Source organism: Carcharodon carcharias, chromosome 10 (genome assembly GCF_017639515.1).
Source record: "Carcharodon carcharias isolate sCarCar2 chromosome 10, sCarCar2.pri, whole genome shotgun sequence".
NCBI classification, from domain to species: Eukaryota; Metazoa; Chordata; class Chondrichthyes; order Lamniformes; family Lamnidae; genus Carcharodon; species Carcharodon carcharias.
The window spans coordinates 133,449,206-133,468,152 of record NC_054476.1 but is presented as its reverse complement, the minus strand read 5'-3'; the positions used below and the strand labels follow the sequence as shown (position 1 = coordinate 133,468,152).

The 18,947-nt window shown below is 44.6% G+C and overlaps 1 protein-coding gene across 1 annotated transcript in view; it reads right to left on the bottom strand.

Annotated features, from left to right (window-relative positions):
- The window catches only part of LOC121282878 (transmembrane protein 132E-like), a 408,363-nt gene that overhangs the window by 240,985 nt on the left and 148,431 nt on the right, over nt 1–18,947 (bottom strand). The window contains exon 2 of the mRNA XM_041196690.1: nt 1,022–1,928. Within this exon, the coding sequence (XP_041052624.1) occupies nt 1,022–1,928 (907 nt within the window). The remainder of the gene's footprint in view (nt 1–1,021; nt 1,929–18,947) is intronic.

Here is an 18,947-nt window from a genome sequence, read left to right as displayed (position 1 = left end):
ATGCAGAAGAACATTTTATCAAGTGGATAATGTACTCTAAAGTATCTGAAAATTTTCACAATGCTGGTTAATTTAATGGTCACTTACTTTTTAAGAACTAAGCCCTATTATCAATCACTGTATTAAAAACATACCTAAAATATCATACAGCATCTAATTATTACATGTGAAGTTGGCACCAACTTTCAAAATTAACTGTCAAAAGATTCCCTACTCCAGGCTTCCCCCATGGTTCATGAACCCTCTGATCTGACATGGTTCATACAGGCTTCAGAAACACACCTCACTGAAAATTTCAAACTCAAGAAAATACAAAATTGAAGTAGACAGCAATGTGTCAGTCCCGACGTCCGTTTTCCTGCGTGTCAAGTCGTGATCCGCTACATTTCTGAGCCATCAAAATGGTGGTTGGCGGAAATCAGGTGGCAAATTTGGAATTCCAGACCCTGCCCCACCAATTAATTGATGCTTTTATACATAGATGCCTGTAGTACCTTCCAGGTACACTCAAAAGTGCTCTCTTCTGCTATAGAAAGCAAAAGGAAAATACAGGGTATATACTGCTCCTATTGGGTGATAGAGATGCCATACATCAAAGATCTATCTCCTTCTGAGTTGCATGGTCCACTGTATACTCCAAATAATTGCCCCATGCATACTTAATACTTCTTTAAAAATCTGTAAAAAGGCTAATTTTCCCCTTTTCCATTAATGGAAAATAGTCAGCATCATAGTTGATTGCATAGATGAGAAGACAGTCAGAAATGTGAAACAAATTGGCATATAACATTACAGATATAACAGAATGAGTATTCGGTAATACAGGCAGAACATTAGAGAAAAGTAACTTTTAGAAAACATTAGAGAAAAGTACGCTTTGACTTAATGGGTAGAAATATCAACCAATGCAAGTGATTTATGTACATTTTATAATTATTAATATACAATATATGGTTTTCCAAATCATATACAATCTAAAGTTTAGTTGTCTCTTGAAGTAAAAACAATGAAATACACGTACCTCAGAGTGAATTGCTCCACTGTTGAATTTGGTGTTAGAAACACCGAGATACTAAGAATCTCCCCAGGTTTTAGCGGTCCTTCTGGCAAGCGAATGAAGATATTGCGATCAAGCCTATGCTCCTGAACTAACTGAGTTTGGGGAGGCTGGAACAAATTGATACTTCCTATACGTAGCAGAGGCTGCTGGTGAGATTCATCGTGCCTAACATTTTTCCCTTTATGAGAAGATGCATCACTGCCAGCATTACATTCTCCATTTCTATCTGGAGGATGCAAGGTGTAGTAGAGTTCAACTTGAAGATTTTCACTGATTATATCCAAATTATCCATCGGTTTCTTTCTTCCCAGAGTTGAGGTGGCAGAACTAAACCAGGCAAGGGGCAAATCAACTTGGACTAGGCATATGGCTAAGATTCCCCTTAGCCTGCAGGAGCTCTTAATGTCTCTCACATCTCGGAAGGCATGAAGTCTAGCACATGGCAACTTATCCACAACATCAAAATCATCCCAATCTCGACCTGCCACGTAAAATAGTACTTGAACAAGTGGTTGGTTAAAGGGAACCCTCTGTTGGATGATAAAGGCTCTGACCTTCCAATTCATGGTGAATCGGTCTAGCACTTCCAATGTACTGGTGGGCTGAAGTATGTCTTTTGGGAGAGTCCGATCCATGGAGAAAGGTCCTAAAGTGGCATTCACCACCGGAAGTTCCTTTGTCTGAAATACAACAAAATGTTCCAAGCGTTGGAGTGATTTGGTGCTGTTCCATTGTGTGTTTGGCTTGTCCTTATTTAGGAAAAAGGCTAGCTGCACATTTGAGAGCTTGTAGTTCACAGGAAGATAGGCTGGGGATGTGTAGAAACTCTGCAATCTTTCTGGACTCGTAGGCAACACTTTGCTGTGAACTGCAAAAAGAAGAGACAAAACTGATACACACGTGTTTAATAAAGTGTTGAAAGTTCCTAAATTTCAATAATAATTCCATAAAGCTGACATATCAATTACTTGAACAACAGCAAAAAGAATTGGTAAAGAGCAGCAGAATGGTTCTTATTTTGAATCTCATGCAGAAATTGAAAGCTTATTAAGCAATTGCAGTAAAATTTGTTCTAAAAGAAATATGACTAATGAATTATATTCCAAGTTTTTACTAAAAAAAGACAGTTACATAACAAAATTACAACACATGGACTTTATCGTAATGAACTAAAAGCGCAAAATTTTTGGAATATCACAGCAAAATAATTTCAGCTATTTATTTCTCAAGTACTTCCAAAATTATTTAAACAGTGGCCTAGAAATTATAGTACAATTCCAGTACAACGCAGACAGCACCTTTCAAACTCACGACGGCTACCATCTAGATGGACAAGGGCAGCAGATGCATGGGAACGCCACTACCTGCAAGTTCCCCTCCAAGCCACAAACCACCCTGACTTGGAAATATATTGCCATTCCTTCACTGAAGCTGGGTCAAAATCTTGGAACTCCCTCCCTAATAAAACTGTTGGTGTAACTACACCAACGGACTGCAGCAGTTCAAGAAGGCAATTCACCACCATCTTCTCAAGGGCAATTAGGAATGGGCAATAAATGCTGGCCTAGCCAGCGATGCCCATATCTTATGAATGAATAAAAGAAAAAGGACACCTGATGGCAACTTCATCTTGAGGTGTCCTCTGAAGAGGTTTGAATTCAATTAAGTAAATAGTGGCCACAGCTATGAGGCCACCCTTATGGATGAACCCCTCCAAAAGGATTGCTGGCGGAAATAGCACTGGCCCACTGATGGCTGTGTCTCTGGTATAAGGGGCGGAATAAAAACAGGGGGCCTTGTGGACCCTTAGACCAGCCCCCAGCAAGACACCTCTGGGCACCTGATAGGCTTGGTCCTCAAATGGGGGCCCACCTGCCACCAGGAACATGCCAGTGACAGCCCCAATCAGCCCACTTTAAAAGACTGCCCAGAGACTGGAAAGCATCAGGTCACTGCCCCGTCGTTTTTATTCAGAAATTCCTCCTCATTCTGCCTCGAAGCCTTTATCTCAGGCTCGGATCCCAGGCTCCTGTAAAGGACCTTTACCAATATTGCAGGTGGCATTTTTCCATCACAGAATGTGCACTCACACACTATCCAGCATACTGGACACTTAGCTATTTGTATTATGGCTGGTACCAATATATTTCTTGGGCACTCTTTTGTTTTAATTCAATTTATCTTGATTTTCATTTCCTAGGTGATAAACAAGTGCTAAACAATGATTCCTACTGAAAAATTGTTACACCAGCTGTTTCTAAGCATCTGTCTTAAATGACATCATTTGCAGTAGCAGTTATGTCAATATATGAAAAACGTACACAAACGAATGGCCACTACCCTACAGGAACCACATCATAAATGCTTAATGAGCTGCATGCCGAACAGGATCGTCAATTATCTTGTATAAAATAAAGGGAAACTTTAGTCCATTCATGGAAAATGGCTAGCATACAGCTCCCTTGACTGAGGTTGAACCAGACTGTTTGAAACCTTGGTATCACATCTGACTCCAAGATGAGCATCTGATCACACATCCGTGTCATCATCAAGACCACCTATTTCCAATTGCCTGACTCTGTCCCTGCCTCAGCTGATTTGCTGCTGAAATCCTCATAGATGCCTTGGTTATATCCCTGGACTTGACTATTCCAAAGCACTCCTGATCACAAACCCATGTTCTACCCTCCAACAACTTGAGATCATCCAAAACTCTGCTGTCCATACGTAACTTGCCCTAAGTCCCGTTCGCCCATCACTCATGTGTTCACTGACCTACACTGGCTCACATTTAAACAACAACTTGATTTTAAAATTTTTATCAATAATTTCAAATGCCTCCATGTCCTCACCCTTCCCTACCTCTGTGATCTCATCCAGACCCATAATCCTTTGAGATATTTGCACTCCTCTAATTCTGGCCTCTTGAGCCCAATTTTAATCACTGCACCGTTGGTAGCCGTGCTTTCTGCTACTACGCCCTAGAGCTCTTTAATTTTCCTCCAGACCTCTCCACCACACTTCCCTTCTTTAAGACACTCCTTAAAACCTACGTCTTTGACTTTGGTCATTTGCCCTAATATCTCCTTGCGTGGCTCAGTGTCATGGCTTTTTTTGTAATGCTTCAGTGAAGCACTTCGGGACCTTTTATTATGTTCAAGGCACTATATAAATACACGCTAGTGTAATTTTAATTGACTGTACAAATGATAAGATCATTGATAAAAGGAAATAATGGAACATTGTATTATTAAAGAAGAAAAATCAAGATGAATGTCTTACAGTATTGGCAAGAATTACAGAAAAGTAATCTTTGGGTTTTGACATTTGTGAAATTTATAGGTAATACAAATATTTTCTAAAAGTTTCTGTTATAACAAGAATCAAATTTATTGCAGAATGAACCTGCACTTTAGCCAATATAGCACCATCAAAATATAGTTTCCAGAGCTGGTTGTTCCTCAGTACAACTTCAATAGGAATACACTGTAATATGCTGTATCCTTTTTGAACATGCAAGATAAATAATATATTAGCAACAAATTCACTGCAAAACCCAGATTCGAAATCACACGATTGTATAGATTTTATAACGTTCAAAATTAGGGCCAGATTTATGTATACATTTTTTAACTGAAGGTCTTTTAAACCAAGGCAGGGAGTAAAATCATGGATGCAGATTTTACATGAATCTGATCCACAGTCGAGATTGTCTTAGTAAATATTAGGTGGAATTTTCCGAGCCTGCTGGCAGCAGGCATGATTGGTGGCGTGTGTGGAAAATGTGGTGCGACCTGCTTCACGACAGCATGAAGGCAGGTTGCGATCGTCCACTCAGCCCGCCAATGGTGGGCCGTGTTTCCCACCATCGGTCAGCGGGGAGCTAATTGTAATACATTAGCATATAATTAAAAGGTCATCCCGCCAGGTTCTTGCAGCCCCACCGTATCGTCCATCCACATTGGCGGGAAAGTACGTCGACGTGTTACACAACAGCATACAGGAGATGTGCATTCACTTTGGGGGAACTGAGGTGAATGAGCAGCAGCATTCTCCACAGCTCGTCTGTTGTTTAAAGGCCTCAGAAGCCCCAGGAGGCGGGGGCAACCGATGCCTGGCCCCAGAGGCGACTGCTGAGGTGGGGGGGGCGGCGGATGGTGTCTCGGGGCCAAGTGTTGGCCAGCCTCGGAGGCGACTGCTGAGGGGAGGGGGGGGGTCAAGTGCTGCTCTGGCACTACATCCCGCGCATAGGCAATCGAGGTGGGGGGGCAGGGTAAGCAAGGGGAGTGGCCATGTATTAGGGACACTTGTACAAACTGGCCATGCCTCTGCAACTAAGACAGATCAGGTGCAGCCACAGTGATATGATTGGGGTCAAGCTCTTAGCCTGCCTGCCGATGGAAACAACGTGGAGGCACCAAAGAGCCACCAAGCACTCCACACCTTAGCCACCTCCTCCCACCACCGCCCCCCTAGCACAGACTTTGGGTCCGCCACCATTTTAATGGACTGAGGAGCAACTGGACTGCACACATTTTACAATCTCCTTGCCAACACTGGCCTTATAGCAGTCACTGCTGAAGGCGCTCACAGCACCTTGCAATCTCAGCATTCTGGTTTGGGCCAGTATCCCCCATCTCGCAGGTTGACAGGGCAGCCATGCAGCGTACTCATCTCTGGCCATCCGAGGAGAGCACTAAGGGGCTGCCAGCAAAGGTGCTAAGTACAGCCATGATAACCTTGTCTCTCTCTCTCTCTTTCGTGCTGCAGGAGGACCACTTCAGGATCATGGATTCTAGTGACCTTGCTATATGCCTGATGGCCTGCAGAGACCGTAGAAGAGGGAGGAGAGAGCAACTGAGGCACCTGGTCATGCAAAGGCAGGAGCAGCAGGGGCTCCCGCAAACGCTGCCCAGAAGCGACAGCAAGCCTAGCAACACCCAGGGTCTATAGACGCCACCTGTCATTCCTGAAGATGACTGAGAACCAGTGTTGCCGACAATTGTGCATGTCTAGGGACCTGGCGGCTCACATTTGCCACTTACTGCAGGATTTGGCGCCAAGGGGACATGGAGGGCATCCACTGCCAGTGGCTGTGAAAGTGACGGCAGCACTCAATTTCTATGCCAGTGGCTCCTTTCAGGGCTCCACAGGTGATCTCTGTGGGATTTCACAATCCGCCACCCACAAATGTACCCATGAGGTCACAGGCATCACCGACTCCATGGCACACAACTTTGTGCATTTCGCCCAGGACCAGGACAGCCAGGAGGCAAGGGCCATTGAATTCACCCTGATCTCAGGATTCCCACAGTTGCAGGGTGCAATTGACTGCACTCATGTGGTAGTCAGGTCTCCAGCGCTACACTCAGTGGACTTCATCAACCACAAGAGCTTCCACTCACTGAACATGCAACTGGTATGCAACCACCAGAAACGCATCCTGCACGTATGCGCACAGTTTCCAGGGAGTGTGCACGACGCTTACATCCTGAGTCACTCGCAGATCCCTGTAGTCTTCCAGGGTCCACAGAGGCTGCAGGGTTGGGTCCTTGGGGACAAGGGCTACCCGCAGAGGCGATGGCTGATGACACCCGTGCGGCGGCCTCAGACTGCAGCAGAGTGACACTAAAATGAGGCTCATCCAGCAGTTCGCAACTTGGTGGAGCAAAAGATGCAGTTCCAGTGCCTGGACCAGACTGCTGGAGCCCTGCAATACAGTCCGTAGAGGGTGTCACGCATCATCGTTGTCTGCTGTGCCCTTTACAATCTGGCACTGCAACAGGGGGAGGAGCTGGCTGAGGAGGATATGCACATCTCCTCTGATGAGGAGTATGCTGACGGGGATGAGGGTGAGGGCAACGTCCTCGGTGGTGGCAACGATGGCGATGAGGCTCATGCACTGGCTAGGCGAGGCAGGCGCACTCAGCTGGCCCTCATAGCTGCCACATTTGTGAAGGATGATGACGACGACATGAAGTGAGGTGTCCCCGTAGATCCCCACATTGCAGTTGTGAACGTCTGACTCCAGTTTGACTTATCGCAGCGCCAATACCCTCTGTGAGAATGCTCCTGTCATGGAGATACAGTAGAGGCCCTAATAGTCGCTCAATCGCAGGAAGATGATAACAACATGCAGTGAGGACACTCCATATATCTTCACAAAGCTTCTGAGAATGTCTGACTCCTGTCTGGCCAAGGGCAGCTCGCTTGTGCTCCGATTAGGGCCATCTCAGAGATGCAGCCATGAAACTTTAGATGCATCTGATCTGTGTCCGCCTTCAGCACCTCAGCCCTTCAGGAGCTGCTGCACAGCATCACTGGTCATAGATGCTGATGTGATGGGGGCCAGCCCCACCTTAAAGGTGCTGAGAGCACATAGAGAGTATGAGAGAACACTGTGGCGCCTGCCCACTACTTTCTGGCAGCAATGGCCAGCACCGCCGAGGTGCAGGCATCAGTAATGTTTCCAAGGAGTGCGAGGCTGGACCATCACTGTGGCCTTAAGGCTGCACAGGGGACAGAGAAGAGGCCCTGGACTGAGACACCTGCCTTTTATCTTGTGCAGAAAGGTTTCACATCTGAGGGACAAGAACACTGCTCATCAGAACAAGGAGCCACAGGCAGGGGGACATTTTTGGGAGTTTATTGACAATAGTGAATAGTATGTACAAGTGGGCAACATCCATGCCCAGGCTGAGCAACTGCTTTTACCTAATTTTGCTAACCCTGCCGCTACGTCTTGGTGCTCCCCGGACATCCACACCAGAGGTAGAGGCAGCCTGCTGACTGTGACGCCCTGTCTGTGAAGAATTTGGCTCTGGAAGGCTGAGACTTGGAGGACCATGGCTACTTTTGAGGTCCTGCTGTGTGGCAGTGGCACCCTCCTCGGCCTGTGAAGCTGGATCTGCAGAGGTCACAGGAAGATAGGATTCAGATGGACCGGTCAGTCCCAGAGTCACCTGCGCGGATGGCCGTGGAGCGTGCACCTGCTGATTCTTCTCCCTATGGGTGCCAAAGGCCCCTGGCTGACTCCGAGGGCAGAAGGGGCAGCTGGAGTGAGATCGAGCTGCCCAGCACCCCTCTCACATACACACTGTTGAAGGCCAACTATGGCAGCAGCGATGGAGTTAAGCCCGCGCAGCAGTGCAGGACTGATGTCCTGGACCAAGGTCTCCATGGCGGCCGCCATTCTGCCAGTGTTGACCTCATTGCGTTGCAATGCTGGCACTATCACCTCAGCCTGAAGATGAACAGACTTCTTCATCGTGCCTTGCAATATGAGGAGTGCAGCGGACATCCTTTCCTGTTGTTCCCTAGTTTGCCTTTGCAGTTCCAGCAACTGTGACATGACCAAGTCCAAAGGCTTGTCATCTGACTGGGACTCAGCAATGATCTGGCCTCCAGCAATCCTCCAATGGCCGGGGACCTGGGAAGTCCCAGCCTCTGCCTGCTGTGGATCAGCAAGTGCAATGTGCTCAACAGATTGTGATCCTGAGACTATTCTAAAGCTAGGGCCCACCGAGGTGTGTGTCTCTGCGCTGGTGGACAGTAGGTGAGCGCTGTGACGGGACTTCAGGGACGCTGTCTCCAAATTCCTCTTCAGAGGTTTCTTCCGTGCTTGATTGGAGGCCCGGGGTCGTGGACTCTGTCGGCTGTTTGGCAGATGTGCCTGCAAAAGCAAGGGGAGGTAATTAGTGCTTGGCAGTGGCCTGTGAAAGAGGTCACATCACGCACGACATGGTTATCTGATGGATGTTGCATTGCTGGATCCTCACTTGGTAGAGCAGCGCCGAGCTCACTGTCAGCACAGGACCAGTCCTAGTCATCGGCGGCCAGCTGGATGGCTCTGGTTTCAAATTCTGTCAGAGCTTTGATTTCTGGCATCCCTCCACCTGTCTGCGACGTTTCGCTCCTGTTATGTGCCGGTTTGTCCTGCATGGATAGAGATGGGGAGAGCGTATGAGGAGCCTGCCGGGCCAGATGATAAGTATGCCTGGTCTGTGTGGGCGGTGAGTGGTCCCATGGACAGGATGAGGACAATGTTGGTATGTGTGTGCAAGAGTGAATGGTGATGTCCCTTGCACTGGCGTTGTGAGGGCCCTTGGATGTAATGGGTTTGTGTGTGTGTGAGTTGGGAGTTATGAAAAGAGTGACTTAGCCTGGCAGAACGGAGGAGATCATTCAACCTGTTGCGGCACTGGGTGGCTGTCCTCCTCTGCAGGGCTTTCGCGCTGACCAATGCTGCCACTGCCTCCCAAGCCAGGTTGGTGACATTGCTACCTATCCTGCTGCCAGAGCGGGGATAGAGCAAATCCCATCAGACGTCCACGGCATCCAGCAGTCACTCAAGGGATCCATTGTTGAAGCGGGGGGCTGCAGTCTTTTTGCCTTTGCTGGCCATGTCTCCCAGATAGCAGTAGTGAGCTGGTAGCGATGAGTGCTTTGCTGGCAGCTGCCTTTTAAAGATGGTAGCCGGCGTGTTGCAACAGTGGGGTGATGGCGAGCGAGTGAATGAGGACCCGTCCGCCATGGAAACGACATGTATCCCAGGAATGTATAAATAATGAGGCAGGCTCAGAAAGATACAGCATGAAAACCCACCATTTTCATCAGTGGATAGTACTCATTTTACCCACCCGCTATCACAGTTAGTGCAATTCTGGGAAAATTCCGCCCATCATATTTCTATTTAAAAATATTTTTGAATTGACCAGAATGATAAATGATACCAGAAATGTGTGGGTGTATGGTATACATATTAGGAAAGGATTGAGAGGTATGTCTCTTTTCCCTTAGAAAAAGAAGGCTGAGGGGTGAAATAATAGAGATCTTTAAAATTACAAAAGGTTTCAATAGAGTGGAATCAAGTTGTTTCCTCTTGTGGGAAGAGCATAACTAGAGGTCATCTATATATGATATTCAGCAAGAAATCTAATAGGGAGTTCAAAAGAAACTTTTTTACCTAAAAAGTGGAAGGAATGTAACCCGAAGAAAGGGTAAAGTAAATAGAATAGATGCATTTAAAGGAAACTAAAAAAGTATTTGAGAGATAAAAACAAAAAACTGCGGATGCTGGAAATCCAAAACAAAAACAGAATTATCTGGAAAAACTCAGCAGGTCTGGCAGCATCGGTGGAGAAGAAAAGAGTTGACGTTTCGAGTCCTCATGACCCTTCAACAGAACTGAGTTACAAAGATGGGAGAAGGTTTGAGTGCAGCATAAACTGGCATAGACCTGTTTGGTCAAATAGCCTGTTTCTGTGCCATATATCCTACGTAACAGGCAATCCTACATATATTCGTAAACCTAGATTTTGTTCTGATTAATATCAGGTTCATTCGTTAACTGCTCTGGTTATTTTCTTGCAGTAACAGTAGACGAACTGCAAAGATCCATTTTTATTTGGCAGCAATGACTCTGGTTGGGCAGCTTTGATCTCAGGATGTTTGACCACATGATATTTGATCACATGGTATTTTTCCACTGTTTGTAAATATTAATGTATTTATCTTAGTTGAGTGGCCAGGGTTGAGAACTAATTATTCCGGGATTCTGGACTTTTAGAAGAGACAGGCAAAATGAAAAAGGGAAAGGAGTAGCTGTGAGAATAAAGAATGGGGTGAAGACAGCAGAGAAAAGGATCTTAGCTCAGAAAATCAAGGAGTAGAATCAGTTCGGGTGGAGCTAAGAAACAACAAAGGGCAGAGAACATTGGTGGGAATAGTCCATTGGCCCTCTAACAGTAGCTGTACAGTCAGGCAGTGTGTAAATCAAGAAGTTAGAGGTACATGTAACAAGGATAATAATACAGTAATCCCAGGGGACTTTAAATTTCAAAAAGACTGGGCCAACCAAATTTGTGGAGGATTAGTCATGGAATACAAGATAGTTTTCTAAATCAGCATGCCAAGGAATTAACCAGCCTATTTTAGATTGAGTATTATGCAATGTGATAGCATTAATTAGAATCCTTGTAGTAAAGGAACATCTGGGAAGAATGATCTTAAAATTATAGAATTTTATATTGTGTTTGAGAATGAGACTGACTTAGTTAAGTCTAAAACTAGAGTGTTAAATCTGAACAAAGCAAACTAGATCAGTATGTGGGATGAGTTAGCTAAGATGGATTGGAAACTAGATTAAAAGATGTTACAGTATGTAAGGAATGGCAAACATATAAATAATTAATTCATAATGCAGAATAAATATATGTTTCCTGAAAGAATAAGAACCCCACAGGTAAAGTAGTCCAATGATAGTTAAAAAGAGAAGTTAAAGACAGTATTAGTTTAAAGAACCGCAGAATTTTAATGGCGCAGAAGGAAGCCATTTGGCCCATCATATCTGCACCTGCTCTCCAAATGGCTATTATGGCCTAGTGCCATTACCCTGCCCTTTCCCCATACCCTACACATTGTTTCTATTCAAATAATCATCTAATGCCCTCTTGAATGCCTCAACTGATCCTGCCTCCATCACACTTCCAGGCAGTGCATTGCAGAACCAAACCACTTGTGTGAAAACTTTTTTTTTCTGTCGTCACATTTGCTTCGTTTGCAAATCACTTTAAATCTGTGCCATCTCATTCTTGATCCTTTTATGAGTGGGAACAGCTTCTCCCTATCTACTCTATCCAGCCCCCTCATCATTTTGAACATCTCTATCAAATCTGCTCTTAGCCTTCTTCTCTCCAAGGTGAAGAGTTCCAACCTCTCCAATCTATCTTCATAACTGAAGTTTCTCATCCCTGGAACCATTCTTGTAAACCTCTTCTGCACTCTCTCTAATGTGTTCACGTCCTTCCTATAATGTGGCACCCAGAACAGTACACAATAGTCCATCTGAGGTCTAATGAATGTCTTATATAAATTCAGCAAAACCTCCTTGCTCTTGTGCTCTATGCCCCTTTTAATAAAGCCCAGCATACTATATGCTTTATTAACTGCTCTCTCCACCTGTCCTGCCTTCAATGATTATGCACATATATATCCAGGTATTTCTGCTCCTGCACCCTCTTCAAAATTTCACCCCTTATTTTATATTGTCTGTCCATGTTCCTCCTGCCAAAATGCATCACCTCTCTGCATTGAACTTCATCTGTCACCTATCCACCCACTTCACCAACTTGTCTATGTCCTCTTGAAGTTCTACACTGTCCTCCCCGCAGTTCACAACACTCCCAAGCTTCATATCATATGCAAACTTTGAAATTGTCCCCTGCACACCAAGATCTAGATCATTAATATATATCAGGAAAAGCAAGGGTCCCAATACCGACCCCTGGGGAACTTCACTACAAACCTTCATCCAGCCCAAAAAATATCCATTGACTCTCTGCTTCCTATTTTTCAGCCAATTTTGTATCCATTTTGCTACTGTCCCTTTTATTCCATGAGAATAACTTTTCTCACAAGTCTGTTGTGTGGCACTGTATCAAATGCCTTTTGAAAGTCCATGTACACCACATCAACAGCATTACCCTCATCAACCTTATCTGTTACCTCTTCAAAAAACTCCAAGTTGTTTAAACACAATTTCTCTTTTAGAAATCCATGCTGGCTCTTCCTTATCAACCCACATTTTTCCATGTGGCTACTAATTCTATCCTGAATAATTGTTTCTAGAATTCTGTCCACCACAGAAGTAGGTGAAATTTTAATTCAATTAAAAAAAACTGGAATGACAAGTCTAATGATGACAATGAAACCATTGTCGATTGTTGTAAAAACCCAACTGAAGTTAAACTGACTGGTCTGTAATTGCTGGGCTTTTCCTTACAACCTTTTTTTGAAGAAGTACATAATGTTTGAAATTTCCAGTCCTCTGGCACCTCCCCTGAGTCTAGGGAAGACTGAAAAATTATGGACAGTGCCCCTGCAATTTCTACTCTCACTTCCTTCAATAACCTTGGATGCATCTCCTCCAGTCCCGGTGCCTTGTCAACTTTAAGTACCGACAGTCTATTCAACACTTGCTCCTTATCAATTTTGAACCCTTCTAGTGACTGAGTTTCTTCATCTGTCACCATGGCCTGGGTAGCTACCTCCTTGGTAAAGACAGATGCAAAGTCGTCATTTAATAACTCAACCATGGCCCCTTCGTCCATGTGTAAATTCCCTTTTAGGTCCCTCATCGGTCCTACTACTCCTTTTACCATTTATGTGCCTACAGAATGCTTGGAGATTCCCCTTTATGTTGGCTGCCAGTCTTTTCTCATAATCCCTCTTCGCTTCTCTAATATGCTTTTTCACCTCCCCTCTGAACCCTCTGTATTCCTCTTGGTTGTCTATTGTATTTTCTACCTGACACCTGATATAAGCACACTTTTTCTTTATTATCTTAATTTCTATCTCCTTTTTCATCCACCGAGCTCTGGAGTTGTTTGCCCTGCCTTTCCCTTTCAATAGAATATACCTTGATATGCCCGAACCAATTCTTTCTTGAAGGTAGCCACTTTTCAACAACAGTTTTTCTCACCAATCTTTTGTTCCAGTCTATCTGACCCAGCTCTGTTCTTGCCCCGTTGAAGTCGGCTCTCGTCCAGTTGATTATTCTTATTCTGGGTTGCCTAAAGGAGGAGGCTTATGATGTTGCTGAAGAAGAGAAACAAGCCTGAGGATTTTAGAATTCAGCAAAGACCGACCAGGTGGGGTATCACAAGGATCAGTGTTTGGACCTCAGCTGTTTACAATGCATGTCAATAACTCAGGTGAGAGGACTAAGAGTAATTTATCCAAGGTTGCTAGTGACGCAAGGTTAGGTGGGAAAGTAGGCAACGAGGAGGATGTAAGATCGCAAAAGGATTTAGGCAGATTAGGTGATGGAGCAAGAATGTGGCAAAAGAAATATAATGTGGAGAAGCATGAAATTATCCACGTTGGTAGGAAAAATAGAAAAATAATATTTTTAAATGGAGAGATACTGAGAAATGTTGGTATTTAAAGGAAACTGGGTGTACTTGTACACAAATCACAGAAAAATAATATACAGGTACATAAAGCAGAAAACCAATGGTATCTTAGTTTTTATTACAAAGGGATTAGAGTATAAGAGTAAAGAGATATTACTGCAACTATCTAGGGGCTTGCTGAGACCACACCAAGGGTACTGTGTACAGCTCCAGTCTCTTTACCTAAGAAAATATATACTTGCACTCGAGGGAGTGCAACCTATGTTTACTGGACTGACTTCTGGGATGAGAGAATTATCCTATGAGGAGAGAGGGCCTATACCCTCTGGAATTTAGAGGAACAAGACGTAATCTCATTGAAACATATAGGGTGGAATTTTCTGTGCCCGTTGGCAGATGTGTTTGGTGGCGTGAGCGGACAATTTGGTGAGAAGGCCAAAAATCGTTTTCACAACGTCATGAAAGCAGTTTGCAATCGTCTGCTCTACCCATCAAGGGAGGGCTTCGTTTCCCACCGTTGAACGTCGGGAACTTCTTTGTAATATATCTGCATATCATTAGAAGCCCAGCTCGCCGGAATCATCCGCCCAAGCTGGATCATCTGAGCATGTGTTTCACAACTATACATAAGCGACGTGCACCTGGCTAGCTGCAATTTGCTCGGGACTTTGAGGTTTGTTTGCCTACCTTGCTTCGGTCAGTGCTTGCTGTGGTCAGCACCAGGCTTCACGGACAGCACCCCATCACTTTTAGAGGGGGCTAACGTATAGGTACCTACCAGAACAGCCATATGAGGGTGGATTTTCAATGACAGGAGGGCAAGGACTTGCTTGGGGAAGGCAGAGAAGTAGCCTCAGGCAAGGGAAGGGGCTACAGGGTGAGGGCTATACTGGGGAAATGGGGTATCCAAGAGTGTGTGTGTGTGGGGGCACAAGCTGATCTGTGCAAGTGGCCTCAAGATGATGAGGGCTGAGGAGGTGGTATCCAGAGGAGATGAACCCAGGTGGAGATGTGAGGGTGTGTGTGAGAGACAGTGAGTGATGTTGTAACTTGAGCTGGCAGTGAGTGAGATGCTAGTGCATGTGTGATGGGCTTGAGTGTGTGAGTTTAGAGTGATAAGATAGCTGCCTTACCATGGCGGCATGGATGAGATCATTCATCCTCTTCCTGCATTGGATGGCCAACCTCTTCAGTGCAGCATTAGCACTGATCACCACTGCCATCACTTACTAAGTCAGTGTGGTGAGATTGCTGGACCTCCTGCGGCCAGAGCAGTGCTAGAGGACATCACAGCAGGCTTCCACGGCATCCTAAAGACATTCCAGGGACGTGTTACTGAATCAAGGCGCTGCAGTATTCTTGCCTTTTGGGGTCATGTCTTCTGTGTAGCAGTCCTGGGCTGGAAGGATGAGAGGTGTGCACATGGCTGCATGTCATATATGGCACCCAGCGTGAGGAAGCGGCGAGGTGACGGCATGGCGGGCAAATGAAAGCCCACCCACCATCAAAATGGCGGGTTGCCCAAGAATGCATGATTAATGAGGTAGGATTGGGGCAGCACGATGTGAAAAGCTGCGTTTGTGACCGGCGGGTAAAACATTCTTTTTCCCGCCAGCTACTGCACTTCGTGCAAAACTGGGATGAATCCTCCCATAAAATTCTTGCAGGGCTTATTACGGTAGATACTGCAAAGATGCTATGGCTGGGAAGTCCAGAACACGGGATCAAACTCACAATAAAGGGTTGGTCATTTAAGACTGAGATAAGAAGAAATTTCTTCACTCAAATGATTGCAAATATTTGTAATTCTCTACCCCAGAGAACTATGGATGCTCAGTCATCAAGTATATTCAAGGCAGAGATTGATATATTTTTGGATACTAAGAGAATTAATAAATATGGGGATAGTGAAGGAAGGTGGAGTTGAGATAGAAGATCAGCCACAATCTTCTTGAATGGTGAAGCAGGCTCAATGGTCTACATGGCCTATTCCTGTTTCTTTTTTTCATGTCATGATCTTGTGGGTGTCTCAGTATCAAGTGCCAAATTAAATTTTTCAGCCTTTTTGTAGAATACTTAGATATCAGTGAGATGAATTACAATATAATTCATAAAAGCCTTACATTTATACAGCATCTTTCACGACTCCAAGATGTCTCAAAGTATGTTACAGGAAATTAAGTACTTCTTAAAGTGTAGTCATCGTTTTAATGCAGCCAATTTGTGCATAACAAGGTCCCACAAATGGAACTGTAACAATGAGCAGATAAAATCCAAATACTGCGGATGCTGGAAATCTGAACTAAAAACAAAGAATGCTGGAAAATCTCAGCAGGTCTAGCAGCATCTGGGGATAGAGAAACAGAGTTAACGTTTCGAGTCCATATACCTCTTCTTCAGAGCTAAAGAGAAGTAGAAATGTGATGGATTTTATACTGTTTAAGAGGGAGTGGAGCAGGTGGAGCAAGATGGAAGGTCAGGGATATGTGGAAGCGAAGCAGAGGTTGACAAAGATGTCATGGACACAAGGCAAAGGGAGTGTTAATGGTAGTGGTAAAGACTAAAGAAGGTGCTGATAGTGGCATAAAGGTAAGAACAGAATATGTTAATAGCAGAACAATGGTCAGCGCTCTCTGACAGCACTGCATAGAAACCAGTGGCAGATGGTCCTGTGGGGATTGTTGCGAGGGGAGAGTTTGGGGATAAAGGTAAAAAAGAAAGCATGAATAAAAATAAATTAAAAATAAAAATACATAGTTTTAAAAATTGGACTAAAAAAGGGGTAAAGATGGAGGAGAGAGTTCATGGTCTGAAGTTGTTGAGTCTGGAAAACTGGGCTTCACTGGAACATTGCAACAGGCCAAGGACAGACACGTAGGCATGAGAGCAAGATGGTGTGTTGAAATGAAAAGCAACAGGAAGGCCTGGACCATGCTTGCAGACTGAACGAAGGTGTTCTGCAAATCGGTCACCCGGTCTGCTTTTAGTCTCCGAAATGTAGAGAAGGCCGCACTGGGAACAGCGAATACAGTAAACCAAATTGAAAGAGGTGCACCCTCTGCAATTGCATGGGAAGGTTCAGTGGGGAAGGGGTGAGGAGTCAGGATGGAAGACTGGACCAGGACCAAGGTATTGCAGAGGGAATGGTCCCTACGGGATGGGGACAGGGACGGGGGGATGGTGGGGGGGGGGGGGGGGGGGGGGGGGGGGGGGGGGGGTGGTGGAATACGTGTTTGGTGGTGGCATCATGCTGGAGTTGCAGGAAATGGCAGAGGATGATCCTTTGAATGCAGAGGCTGGTGGGGTGAAAAGTGGACCCTATCATGGTTCTGGGAGAGAAGGGAAGGGGTGTGAGCAGAGGTGCAGGAAATGGGTTGGACACGGCTGAGGGCCCTCTCAACCACAGTTGTTGGGGGGGGGGAACACTTGGTTAAGGAAAAAAGAAAACATGTCAGAAGCGCCATTTTGGAAAGTGGCATCATCTGAACAGATGCTACAGTAGCGGAGGAACTGATAAAATGGGATGGAGTCTACAGGAAACAGGGTGTGATGAGCTGTAGTCAAGGTAGCTGTGGGAGTCGGTGGGCTTGTAATAAATATTGGTAGACAGTCTATCACCAGAAATCGAGACAGGGAGGTCAATGAAGTGAAAGGTAGTGTCAGGGATAGACCGTGTGAAGTTGAGAGAGGGGTGGAAATTGAAAGCTAAATTGATACATTTTTCCAGGTCCAGACAAGAGCATGTAGGGGCAATGATGCAGCCATCAATGTACCGAAAAAAGAGTTGTGGGGTGGGGCCTGAGTAGGACTGGAACAAGGAGTGTTCCACATACCCCGCAAAAAGACAGGTGCAACTGGAGACCATGCAGATACCCATAGCCACACCTTTTATTTAGAGGAAGTGAGACAAGTTAAAGGAGAAATTGTTCAGTGACAGAACAAGTTCAGCCAGGTGGAGGAGAGTGGTAGTGGATGGGGATTGTTTGGGCCTTTGTTTAAGGAAGAAACAGGGGGCCCTCAGGCCATCTTGGTGGGGGATGGAGGTGTAGAGGGATTGGACATCCATGGTGAAAGTGGTGGTGGTTAGGGCCAGGAAACCGGAAATTTGTGATATGACATAGGGGATCAGAGGAATCATGAATGTAGGTGGGAAGAGACTGAACAAGAAGAGAAAGAATGGAGTCAAGATAGGAAGAAATAAGTTCCATGGGACATGAACAAGTTGACATGATGGATCTACAGGGACTGTCCTGCTTGTGACAGATAATCTATTTTAAGTAATTTTTGTTGAGAGATAAATATTAGCTAGGACTGCAAAATATTTTTTTTGTGTGCGGTAAACAGTTCCACTTAATTTTTTCAGGTGCTTTTTATTTATCTTTTGAATAATATAAATTAGGTTAAAATAAGCCTTTAAAAATTAAAATCCTTTTTCAGTTTGTATAAAAGTACTTCTATATTTCTAAGAAAACTAAAAGCTCTAATATTCTTAAATCAACGTTACTTCATTCCAGTTGAACAGTTTATTTTAAACATCTAGTGTATAATAGAAAGATGTTAATCATATTACATAATTAAATCAATTGAGAACGCTTAAATCAAGATTTCCCAGTAGATTTAGGTGCAATACGGGGACTTTTGTAAGTGGTGCTGTGATAGAGGGGTTCTAATCTTAAAAGTACTAGCTAACATTAATCATGCTTAAATGTAGTAGGATTCTCGTTGTTAAAACATTAATTGTATGTTATACTGGCATCACAAATTTACATGTAGTTGCAGGTTCTTTGGAGCAGAGGTTGCAGTAGTGTCAGCCATGTTGATAAGGGAAAAAAAACAATAAACAGAATATTCTAAATTTAAATTAATAGTGTAAACATCCCCTCCCTCATCCTTTCACAAGTAGTGTTTTTGTTCGTATGTTACGACTACAGCCCTGCTTTGACATCCCAGCCACAGAACGTGAAGGAGATTGC